The following is a 13060-nucleotide window of genomic DNA, read 5'->3' as shown; positions in this document are numbered from 1 at the left end:
GCACTAAGAGCGTTTTAAAAAAATAAGTGTATTATGAACAACAAAGGAAACAGCTGCAAAAATGATAATCAGCAAACATTTCTGCAAAGAAAGAAAAAAAAACTTTTGTTAGACCTTGAAGAGAAAGTATGCCCCAGACTCCACTTGTCAACCCATTACGTAATCTACAAATAAAGAATAGTCTTATATCGTGTCTATGCGTGTGTGTGAGTGTTTGCACATACAAAACACATGACATGAAGTTCCAGTTCGTCCTTGAATATTAAACACTCTTTCTCCATGAGTTATCACATTAAGTCAGTGATCAGAAGATACATACGTAGGTCTAATATAAAATTATACAGGACTAATGTCAATTACCCGCTTCGCTGAGTTAAAGTTAAAATAAGAATAATTAGTAATATGTTAATGAAAAATCAGAATATAATAAGTAATCTGTGGGCGAATTTGGATTTAAACGTCATCGGAAGTGTCACTGTTCATTTCACCGACCCCAAAAGCTACGGATTCGACACTAATATCAATCATTTTCGATCTCTCTCTCTCACACACACACACACACTATATATATATATATATATATATATATATATATATATATATATATACTGGCGGATCCAGGATATGATCAAGGGAGGGGCTAAACCATAATTTGCCGTTTTATCCAGTAATTGAAGCCCATTTTATCCTGTGTAAACCTGAGCGTCAAGGGGGGACTATAGCCCCTTAGCCTCCCCCTTGGATCCGCCCTTATTTATATATATATATCGCTCCCTCAAGTTGCGGGGGTGAATTTGGATTTAAACAGCTTCACCAATTCTTTAATAAGCATTTATTTTCATTAATTATTCGTATCTTTTAGCCGATGGGGGTCACTAGTTCTATGCCAGCTCGCGACAAGTGAACTTTGTGATGGACAAACACCGTGTGCGTGGGTTTTCTCGGGGTTCTCTCGTTTCCTCCTACGTTATTCATTTCTCATTATTACCATCTCTTTTAGCCTAGCCGGCGTAATCGTGGGACATAACACTGAAATATTTCATTTCATTTCTTTTTTAGCCCAAAGGAATAATCATTACGTTCTCCTTTGAAAGAAACCAAAAGAAATTTCTTCCTCTTAACTGCGTCTTTCGCTATTCCTGTTCTAGCTTATTGATGGACTACGTTACGAAAATGAATGCGACACGGCCAGCCTTGCAATTTATGCGTCGCCACTACATAGTGGCTGCTTCTGAAGGAAGTCTCATTGGCAAAAATAAAAATTCTATCACCACATGCTATGGAGGAAGTAAAAGCTACCCAATGTCTCAATTCTTGTATACAAGATTAATGCACTAGGCAACAGAGCGCTCTACCGCAGGCGCAACCCATGCATTTGCACAGGGCGACAAAATCTGTCATAACTATATTATCTAAAATAAATATTTCTTGTTGGAAACAGACTTCATGATGATGGTAGTTAAATTTACTAAGCTGACCTTATATTTCAATACTACATTCATAAATCATGTTTAGGTACCACTAGTTTAAGGTCACATGGACAGTGCTCAAGCAAATGATCAAATAAAATCCAGCATAAATTATTTGATTATTGTGAAATACAAGAACTCATTTTTGAACAATAACGAACACCTGTTCCTTTTAGTTAGTTGACTAGGCTTCGAATTTTTAGGTCCCAAAAAATTCAAATTAGGATTTTAAAAAGTGCATTTTAGGATTTTATAGGTTTTTAAAAACACGGTTTAGGATTTTTAGCATTATATTATTGAAAACGGAATATTACTACACTTTAAACACTTCGTTAGCTATTTCATACTTAAATTGTAACCTTAATTTAGTAAGCGTTATGCTAACCAGTTTTCTGCGTAATAAAAATAATAAAACTCTTCTTACCTCGGACTTTTTTTGATAGCTGAAATATAGTTTAACATATGTATGGCCTGTCGTACTATAGTAGTAGTAGTAGTAGTAGTTTTTGTCAGTTTTCTTATATTTGAAATTTTATACAACACCACAAATATCACTTCACTTTTCTAACGATACACTGAGGAAATACGAATGTTCAAATATTGTTTTCCCGGCACTTTTCATGTTTTCTATAGCTCAAAAAGTGGTAACTTCACTCTCTGTAATGGCACTGAACAACAAAATATTTGGCAAGATTTTCTGTTGTGAACTTTTTCCTGTTGTCTGACAAAATTCTCTTGAATGCAGAAAAACTGCGTTCCACATCACACGATGTAAGAGGCGCATATTTCATACTGGCTAATTCCTCGGAATTCCATTTTAAATTTTCTTGGACATTGTCTCCACGAAGAATTTGGCCCACTAGTTGTATCTGTGTGAAATCAGATTGCGTTTCAAAACCGCCTCCAACTTGTCCGCAATTTTTGTTCCAACTTCCCCAGGTATTCTTTTCTCTTTCACTTCTTGAAGAATTTGAAGAGCTTCTGTTAGTGGAAGAGACTTCTTCTCCAATTCAGTGATGGCTTGGGGCAGATGAGAAAAGTTGGCTTTAATGTAACTTAGTTGTTGTACAGGAAACTGTGACTTCAGTGCTTTTTTTTTTTTTTTTTTTTTTTTTTTTTTGCAGACATGATTGAAGCTGCTTCAATCTCGTCGAGCGAATCGATGACTAGAACAATGCTTTCAAAATTATCTGCATAGTACAGTGCTGCTGAGAGCCACGTTCCCCAACGGGACACAACGGGCTGTGGTGGCAGTGGTGTGTTTGGAAGCATATCCTTGAAGGTAGCTACTCTGTTAGGAACTTTCAAGAAAACCTTCTTTACAGATGAAATTATGTCGTTGACGATTGACTACGTGTTTGAAAGTATTTTTCAAGTTAAAAATAACTATAAAGAATCATTTAGGACGTTATAGGTTCTAAAAGCTAATTTAGGATTTTTTAGGCCCTAACCCCCCAATTAGGACATTTTAGGTCCTATAAAACTAATATAGTTCTACTTATAGCAACTTGAAATGTAAAGAAAACACGAATTTTTTGCATTCACTGTTCAGAAAAAAAAAGGTTCGAACCAAAGAATCCGGAGCCTAGTTATGACAGTTTTGATATGAAAGCTAGTCTAGTCTTTGATATAAATAAGAATACAAGTTTTTGTAAAATAATAATAATAATAATAATAATAATAATAATAATAATAATAATAATAATAATAATAATAATAATAATAATAATAATTATTATTATTATTATTATTATTATTATTATTATTATTATTATTATTATTATTATTATTATTATTATTATTATTATTATTATTACAGATGTAGAAGGAAAATCAAAAAATAAAGATAAAAGAGCTAGTCGCACGGGAATTTCAAACTGATGTATTGAGATTGAAGCTCGATATTGAATTCTATAAAAAGGATTACCATCTTTCCTTTACATGTGTGTTTGCTATATCTTCCACTAACATAATAGACTATTATTTAATGAAAAAACAGACACAACGAGATTGTATTTGTAGTGTTTAAGCCTTTCTGAGTGTGAGTGCACTTTCCCTCCCCTTCGTTGTTCGTGATGGGGTAGCATACTTAAAATCATTGAGGTGGACAAATACCGTGCTCGTAAGTTTTCTCGGGGTTCTCCCGTTTCCTCCCACTTTCTTCATTCCACCATTTCACTCATTTCTCATTATCACCGTCTCCTTTAGTCTAACCGGCATAATCGTGGGACGTTAAGCTTAAAGATTTCATTTCATTTTCATTTTAAAATCATTGACTTTTAAGATTTGTTCTTTCTGGAGAAAAGTGGTGGCAAAAGATGTCATTATACGGGGCGGCAAATTGCCTAGGGCCGGCCCTGCTAGACAACTCCTAGTCCACCAATATGAAGGGGGGGAATCAAAGTTTCACCTATCTGAATTCCGCAAGAACCGACCGCCACTGTTAAACGAATAGTGTAAAAAAAAAAAATGGACTTCAAGAGAAACAATGATTGACCCAGGAAACTAAGAGAAAATATTGCAAAACAGATGGCCTTTCGAAAATTGGGTTAAATGCAGAAGTGTGCCTTGTATTATGAAGTAAGTGAATGCCCGTAAAAAGCAGTTTGCGAATAATGCGCAATTTTAACTCATCCGTCACGAAAAGACGCGTGCTTTGGTCCGCTGTACGGTAACGTGTATATAACAAAAACACTTTTGATTTCGTTTTATGTTAAAGATATCTTCCGCCCTTCCTCATTCATTGGATTTGCGATGCGAAATCGTTGCTTTCACCCATTCAGAAACTTCCTACCTGGGCTGGGTGAAGAGGAATATTACGATATCTCTTTTCCAAGTGTTGCTGTGAAAAGAATATTATGTTTTCATTAGAGGAAAAATCAAAAAGATTTCTTTACACTTTCACTTTTCGTATATTATCGTAACAATAATAATTTGCGTAGATCATCCTGTGTTGCCACATTTATTACCAACTGACTTTTCTTTTTCTTTCTTTAAAAACGTCAAGTAAACAATAAGTTGCTGAGGTCTAGTTTCTCCATTTATAAACGAAATCCAATAATCAGAACTAGTTTCAGCTCTGTCACATCCAGACTCAGTAATGAAAACTAGTTTCTGCCATGTAAAAACGACATCCAGTAATCAAAACTCTAGTGTCTGTCATGTAAGAACTAAGTCCAGTAATCAAAAGTCTAGCTTCGTCCGTGAAATAAATTAGAGCCACTAATCAGAACTCTTAGTTTCTGCTGCGTGAAAACCGGATTCATTAATCAAAACTCTAGTTTGTCATGTAAGAACAAAATCCAGTGATCAGAACTTAGTTTCTGCCGCATAAAAACGAGAATCACTAATCCAAACTAGTTTCTGTTATGTAAGAACCATATCCAGTAATCAGGACTCTAGTTTCTGTCACGTAAAAACGAGACCTAATAATCAGAACTTTAGTTTCTGACGCGTAAAAACGAGAATCATTAATCAAAACTCTAGTTTCTGCCATGTAAGATCCAAATTCAGTAATCAGAACTTTAGTTTATGTCGCGTAAAAACGAGAATTATTAATCAAAACTCTAGTTTCTGTCATGTAACATCCAAATTCAGTAGTCAGAACTTTAGTTTCTGTACGTAAAAATCAGATTCAGTAATCAGAACTCTAGTTTCTGCAACGTTAGGGTAGAGTGCCAGTAATCAACTCTCACAGATATCTATACACGTCTAGTTTCAGCTGTCTTCCTTCGAAAGGTAACATACGAGATTAATGGGAAGTATTCACTAGAGCTTGAAAATCTTTGTCCTTGTTAAAATGACCTCTAAATGATTTGTCTCTATCTTGAAACTTATCCGAATTGCTTTCTCGCACTCAAATACAGGTGAATTCATTCCACTAGAAAGAGAAAAAGTCTTATGCAATAAAAAGAGTAATTAAGCATGATTATTTTCCAATTTGTAAACTTCTATTAAACTATTATTTCATCTTTTGAATATGTTAAATTAAACAGATATGTTTGCGGAGAAGATGCATATACTTAGCAAAGAACAGTACACCATATAACGTTTCGATACTATAGCAGTATCTTCATTAGACACGAGAATCACACTACAAATACATGAAATATAATAATCTCTATGGATGATGCATTAACACATATGTAGGCTATATGATTCATATATTTTAAGGACTAATTTAGAAATATATTTTAGGAAAATAAATCTTGCTACACCGGGGACCAAATCCGGGCAATCCGATTTATAGGTACACGACTTAGGTATTCAAACTCGCGAGCTTGACTTAATAATTAAGCCTTGTAAGTGGATGCCAAGCAAGAGCTCGTGTTAGCATGAGCTCGGTTCCAAAAGGGGTATACAAGCCCCATTCACATTGAGGACAGTGATTCCGAACCTTTACGTGTATCTAAAGCGAAGGCAATGAGGTAACTGAGGGCATATCCAATTAGGTTTGTAAGCGTGACCCTCATTCAGAACATCTAGCCAGAGCTCGAGTGCACGAGCTGCAATGAGATTACTGAGCGCGAATACGAGTAAATGTGAGCCTCACTGAGCCCTAAGCGAACAGAAGGAAAGCCTAATGAGATTAATCAGCATGCCATTGAGGATAGAGGGTGTTACCAGCGCAAGTCTCAATTATTCCCGTTTACAAAATGGCTAGTCTCTTTAAATAATAATAAAATCTACCATAACTCTACATTCAAACTATTATAACATCTGAAAATTTTAAACCTTAGAAACACGAAAAATGCAAGTCAAATTCTAGAATTAAAGCTTCGAGGAATTTAAAACTTTATGACTTACCTTTCCTACTTCTTCTTTAACTTTCTTGGCCTGCTGATAGATGTCTTCCTTCTTCGAAAGGTCAACCAAGTAGCTGTACGCTTGACCGCCATGTTCCTTGATCATTCGAACTGTTTCATCCGCACCTAAGTGACAAAAAATAAAATAAAAAAACTTGTTATTGCATATATTTAGCTAATATACTAATTTCTAACATTATATATGATGGAGAAATTTACAATACATTCATTATGATAGGAATCTAATTTGATATTTATTGGTGATATAAGGTATAAACGCTAGTGAACACTTGGAATTTATTAGCTACATTTATAAAATAACTGTTTTTTGGGCATTACTGCTGTATCGCTGGACCAATTTAAAAAAAATGACCAAAATGTACTGCATTCGGTTATATTTGGTTGGATTACATTAAATTACATTAGGTTACGTTATTAGACATGCAGTTTTACTATACGGATCCATAGTATAAGTAGTAGTAGTAGGAATGGGTTAGAAGCCCCGCAGGGGTTGGTTTGGTTCTGTTCTCGACATGAAATAGTCTTGCCCAAATTTTAGACTTGCCCAAATTTTTCTGTACATTTTACAATCTATGGATCCGTATAGTAAAACAAATGTACCGCTCCGCGAAATAGTCCATCCGCCTCCACATACAGTGCCCCTTACAACATCAAAAGCAACCAGCAAATACAACCACTTTCTGAACTTTTACTGTTCCCTTTACCTGAACTCACCCCTTTTTTCCTCACAAACTTAAATAAATTCTCCAATTGACCCGGTAAATTTCCTAAAATTGGTCCGGCGATACAGCAGTTAACCCATTTTTTTTTTAAATAAATAAATCCAAGGTATATAAAATAATCCACAAGTATTTATTCGTGTGAACCAGTAATATGGTTTCTTTCTCTTTAATCTAAACCTAATAGATTTTAATTGTATTGAGACAGCAACTTATGCCAAGTCCTCTACATCAATGTGTTCGTTATAAAGCAGAACTGAATTAAATAATAATTAATAATAATAATAATAATAATAATAATAATAATAATAATAATAATAATAATAATAATAATAATAGTTACGCATATGATGAAGCTAAGACGACACAGACAAGTCTGACTGTTATAAAGTAGTACATTAAATTGTCTTAATTGTTTGTAATAGTTGTCAATAATAGCAATGGATAAATTCTCGATGAACTACATTTTATTTTTTAAAAAACTCACTGACTATAAAAATTGTGCAATTGTGTAATTAGGAAATAATAGTTAAATAATTGGTGAGTTAAATAATCTTTTGAACTTGTATGGGCGCCATTTTGGAGTGAATCCCTAATATAATTTTGTAACTAAGCAACTCGAATACAGTACACAAACTACAGACAGTTGTTACCCTTTACATGTAGGACAGTGCAATATTAAACAAGCTTTACCCCTAACTCCTGATGATAAATTTTATCAAACGGAAAGAACTTTTGTCGCTAACTGTACATACCCCTAAGAAATGATTGCTTAATTCTGTGAGTATGCATACCCCACGCTGAATATCAATGAGCTAATGGATGTTTTCCAACAGAAAAGGTTAAAATTATCCTCTCTATAGCGTATAAATTATGAACGTAACAGAAGGTAAAAATGGCTTTACTGTTAATAAGAAGTTATTTTGTTGAATCGAATTGATTTGAGTTTAGAATTTCTTCCAGCAACGATAATGTATTTAGACGCAATGGCGCCGATCCTGGGGCCGTCCCCCAAAGCTCATGTGGGTTCCCCGTATTGTATTTATGTATATACCTGGGTACAATATTTGGTATAATTTCACTGCAATTTGTCTTCAAATCGCCATATATGCCTTCTGCATCTGAATGGGGCCCCCAAATTTACAGAGAAATCGGCGCCCTTGTTTAGACGTAAAAACCTACAGCTGAACGTGGAATCCGAACCCCATGAGCTCCCTTCGGGAATCGAACCTGGGTCTTCCGCGCGAAAGGAGTGTATGCTATCCACATAGTCACGAGGGTTAGCTTGTTAAAATAAAATATATGGTTGATTGCGTCCTCACTGATAACAGACATTTAACACAGAAGTGACTGAACGCGTCATTGAATCAACCTTGCAGATCACAATTAACCTTGACTAAAGTCAGAGAACCAACACTTTAATTCTCTTGTGTTGAATGGACTTCCTCCTTCTTGCAAGAGTTATTTTATTTGCATAATACTTATTATGCAATGTATCCATTACAACGATATCCGCAACTACTGTGTAAACACCCTCTGGCACTCATAAAGAAAATAAAGACTTAATTACTGCATAAAATGAAATGAAGAAAACACTCACCGCGTCGTTTTCACCAATGTTTCTTCCTGACATTTTTGGGGGAAGAATGTCCCCCCGGAGGAGACCAAAATAATAAGTCTATAATATAACAACAAATCATACCGAAACCATGTGAAAATAATATCGGCCCCTTCGAATATTAAGTGTGCACCGGGAAAATTTTTTTCTGAAAGAATACCTTCTTAACAGCGTTGAATTGGAATGTGCACAAGTCGAGCTAAAACTCGACTCGACTCGAAACTCGACTCTGAGTTTCGAGTCGAGTTCCGAACCGAGTCACTGATTTTGAGGTCGAGTTGGGTTTGATAAATGACTCGCTCGTTCAGCTCGTTTTGAAATCATGGCCTGATTAGACTGGAAAGCGAAAGTCATGAGAAAAAGCAGTAATGTGGAATACTTTTAGTGTTGCTCACGACAGAGGATACTTCTCGCATCTCGTCTCGTCTTGATAACGAGACGACAATAGACTTTTATAACGAGACAGCCTCAAATGTCGAGAGCATCAATATAAATATATACTGTAGTTCTTACTATCAAAGCTGAGACCTGCACGGCCGAATTTTTGAATCCAAGCAGAAGCTCAACCCGGGTAGTAATATCAACTGGCTCGGCTCGGTTCAGCTGAGAGAAAAGCTCGAGGCAGCTTGGGTGGGATGTAATCGAGTCGGCTCAATTGAGCCAATGGCTCGAGCCGGCTCGGTTGAGATGAGCCACCGACCAGGCTCAGGTGAATCATCGGCTCGAGCCAGCTCCGTTGAAACGAGTTCACCGGCTCGGTTCAACTCGGCTCAACTAAGCCGTTAGCTCGAACCGCCTCTCTTGGGGTGAGCCATCTGCTAGGTTTGGTTCGCCTCGGGTGAGCCATCGATTCGAGCCGGCTAAGTTGGGTGAGCTGTTGGCTCGGCTCACTTTTCGGTTCGGCTTGATAATGAATGAGCTGTAGCCGAACCACACGAACTGTTGACAAACCTAAACCCGGGCCGAATAGTTTTGAACAAGTTTGGCCTGTGCCCTATAACTTTTAACAAAGGGTTCGAACTCGAATACTTGCTCCTCCGGAACTTAAATCCAAAATCTTGTGTCCTTGTCTCCTGAAGACTTCTCGACGACCGAGATCTGCAGTTAACTAGTTTTCAGTATTTCTACCTTTCATGGTTATACGCGGTGTTGTTATAATAATAATAATAATAATAATAATAATAATAATAATAATAATAATAATAATAATAATAATAATAATAATAATAATTAGTAGCAGTAGTAGTAGTAGTAGTAGTAGTATCATTGATAATAATTATATTGTCTATGTATTATACCTGAAAATAGTACTTGAAACTACACAAAATATTTAGTTCGATTTGGCTCGACTCGACTCGACTCGAAACTCGACCTAAATTCGAGTCGAGATTTTTAGTCGAGTCAGAAGAAATTTTTCGAGACGAGTTCTCGAGTCGAGCTGAAAGAAGTCTGTTTCGAGTCGAGTCGAATCGAGTTTAAAAGAAAACTCGCTCGTGCGCATCCCTAGCGTTAAATATGAACGCATCTTTACTTTTTTAGCTCACTAATCTCTATGAAGAATTATTTTTCTGTTTTCTTTGAAATGAACTAAAATCTTTTTTCTATTTTGTTTGAAATGAACTAAATTCTTTTTCTGTTTTCTTTGAAATGAACTAAAATCTTTTTTCTGTTTTCTTTAAAATGAAGTAAAATCTTTTTTCTGTTTTCGTTGAAATGAACTAAAATCTTTTTTGCTTTTTTTTTTTTAAATGAACTGAACTGAAATCTTCTGTTTTCTTTGAAATGAACTAACCTTTTTTCTATTTTCTTTGAAATGAACTAAAATCTTAATCATAAGACATAACTGATTTCTTCTTTGAGTGTAGTCAAATGTTCTTTTTCTTTTTAAAAAAATTCATTGCATGTATTTTTAATATTATTTAAAATTTGATTACTAAATATTGACATTATATAGTCACTAAATTAGTTTCATGATTACATATTTGGTCAACCCATAAATAATATACGCTTTTCAATTACATGAATTAAAAGTTGGAGGAAAGGGAACAAACTAATTGCATTAAATAGCTATAAAAGCAAGAAGTTAAAGAGGTGGATAAAGTTCGGACTTTTCCCATCTATATGATCAAGGTCGGCCCTAGGCAACCCCCCCCCCCCGTGCAATTGCATCATTTGCCGCTCTCCTCTTTCTCCAAAAAAAAAAATCTACGATTTAAAGTATGCTACCCCATCATGAACAACGAAGAAGGGAAAAGCACTCGCACTCGGAAAGGCCTAAACACTACAAATGCAATATCGTTGTGTCTGTTTTTTTCTTTCTTTAAATAATAATCTATTATGTTAGTAAAAGATAAAGCAAACACACCTGCACAGGAAACGTGGTAAATATTTTTATAGAATTTAATATCGAGCTTCAATCAGCTGGAATTGCTATATCAGTTAGCAATTCCAGTGCAACTCTTCTATTTTTATTTCTTGATTTTCCTTCTACATCTAGTAATTTTTATTTAAAAAAAAAGAAAACTTGTTCCCACCTTCAATGATAAGGAACTTGTTTGTGACAAAGACAAGACTAGTTTTCATATAAAAACACTGTGATAACTAACTGAATGAAACAGGAATTCGAGAATTGAGTTTTTTTGTATTTGACAACAATCAAACATTTCTTGCTGGTGCTTGTTTGACTACTTGCTTTAGCTCTGTCCATGTGACCTTAAAATAATGCCACCTAAACATGATTTTTGAAAGCTTAGTAAATTTAATATCATCATCATGAAGTTTGTTTCAAACAAGAAATATTTGTTTTAAATAATGACAAATTTTTTCGCTCCTCGAAACTTTCCGCCCCATGCAAATGCACGTGTTGCACATATGGTAGAGCCGGCTCTGCCTATGATAGTCATAAAAAAGTAAAATAAAAAAGACCATAAAAGTAAATATATCATATAGATATGAAGTTCAAGAATTAAACATTACAACGATGTACGATGTACGGCATATGAAAAATATTGTAGCAAGTTATATAAAGAACCCCTTGAACAAAGCATGGTTGTTGGTATTGTGCTACTTTAGTGAACCATTATACTTTTTGTTTTCGTGAAAACTAGAGTTAATGGGCCTTATGCAGAGTCGTTCCGACGCGTGATTAGTGCCATACTAAAGAGTTCGACTAACATATGTTTCCTGCAGTAGTCAGTCCTTTAGTATGACGCTAATCATATGTCAAATCGACTCTGCATAAAGCCCAATAAGTTTATCAACAAGCAGTTGTGAAGTGTGGTTCACGAAGCACGTTATACTAAATAAAACTATTATTACAAATTCGAAAAAGAAAATAAATAAACTAGGAGAATATCAACACCCATGCTTTGTTTTTGGGGTTGTTTATGTGGGTTGTGCAATATTTTTATATACATCTTACAGAGATGTAATATTTAATGCTTCAACTTTATATTCATACGATGTACAGTACTGGCTTCTATAAACACTTTTACTTTTTATGACTATTGTAAGTGAAAAAGGGACGATCTTCCCACACAGCATACATACGTATATCACATGTATAATTTACGTAACATCTAGCTGTTGTATATGTATATTATTTCTGTAGGTTTGGTATAGGTTACGTGCATTATACGTATTCCAGTAGTTTAGATGCCCGCCTTCGTGATATAAAAGTAGGTTCGTACTATCGCTGCGTTTTGGAGGTGATAGGTTCAGATTTATCGTCAATTACCCGCTTGCTGTTCCATTTTTAATATAGCACAAGTTTAGTGCAAAAATTAACATTTGCTCGGCGAAAATCCCATCAAAAGTAGTAAACAACAACAAATAAAGAGTTAAAGCCACACACAAAACTACCACTATGGCTAGTAATGCACACGAGACGAGAGGAGACGAGACAGGATTTTCCTGACAAAATTCGAGTCGAGACACGGCTCTTCCAATACAAAAATATACATTTTTCGAGTCGAGACATCACTTTTACAGCACATTTTCGAGACGAGACACCCACAAATCTTGTCTCGTGCGCATCTCTAACTATAGCAGATCATTTATATGTTATTTCAACATCAACGATTTTTTTTGGGGGGGGGGGGGAGAAGAAGAGAGAAATGACTTCTTACATGGATAATGTATTTCTAAAAAAAAATTATTACTTCTCCAGCCTCTCAGAGGGTTACGCTCTCTCTTTGGCATGAGGTTTTCTAAACAAAAACATAATTTGGAAAATAATTTGTTGGGCTAAGGGAAATTTGAGTATTCTCATCAGTTAAGAAAGGAAGTTATATAATCATTTTATTTTCTTTATTTATTTTCATTAAACACATCTTTATTATAAGGTACACAAGAAGAGCCAGTGCAATGGAGGTGCCAAATGTGAAATATAACGAATTATAAATATAAGATAAGGAAAGGATAAATATT

General features: G+C 35.1%; 1 protein-coding gene across 1 annotated transcript in view; it reads right to left on the bottom strand.

Annotated features, from left to right (window-relative positions):
* LOC145683189 (short-chain dehydrogenase/reductase family 16C member 6-like) overlaps window positions 1-12384 on the bottom strand; it is a 66863-nt gene extending 54479 nt beyond the window's left edge. Inside the window, exons 1-2 of the mRNA XM_081754552.1 lie at window positions 12369-12384; window positions 6276-6400 (exon numbers count right to left, since the gene is read on the bottom strand). Of these exons, the coding sequence (XP_081610678.1) occupies window positions 6276-6400; window positions 12369-12384 (141 nt within the window). The remainder of the gene's footprint in view (window positions 1-6275; window positions 6401-12368) is intronic.
* Between the last annotated feature and the right edge of the window lie 676 nt (window positions 12385-13060).

Source organism: Thermobia domestica, chromosome 4 (assembly GCF_964235325.1).
Source record: "Thermobia domestica chromosome 4, izTheDome1.hap1.1, whole genome shotgun sequence".
Lineage (NCBI taxonomy): Eukaryota > Metazoa > Arthropoda > Insecta > Zygentoma > Lepismatidae > Thermobia > Thermobia domestica.
The sequence above is the reverse complement of the archived record's forward strand: the minus strand, read 5'-3'. Positions and strand labels throughout refer to the sequence as shown.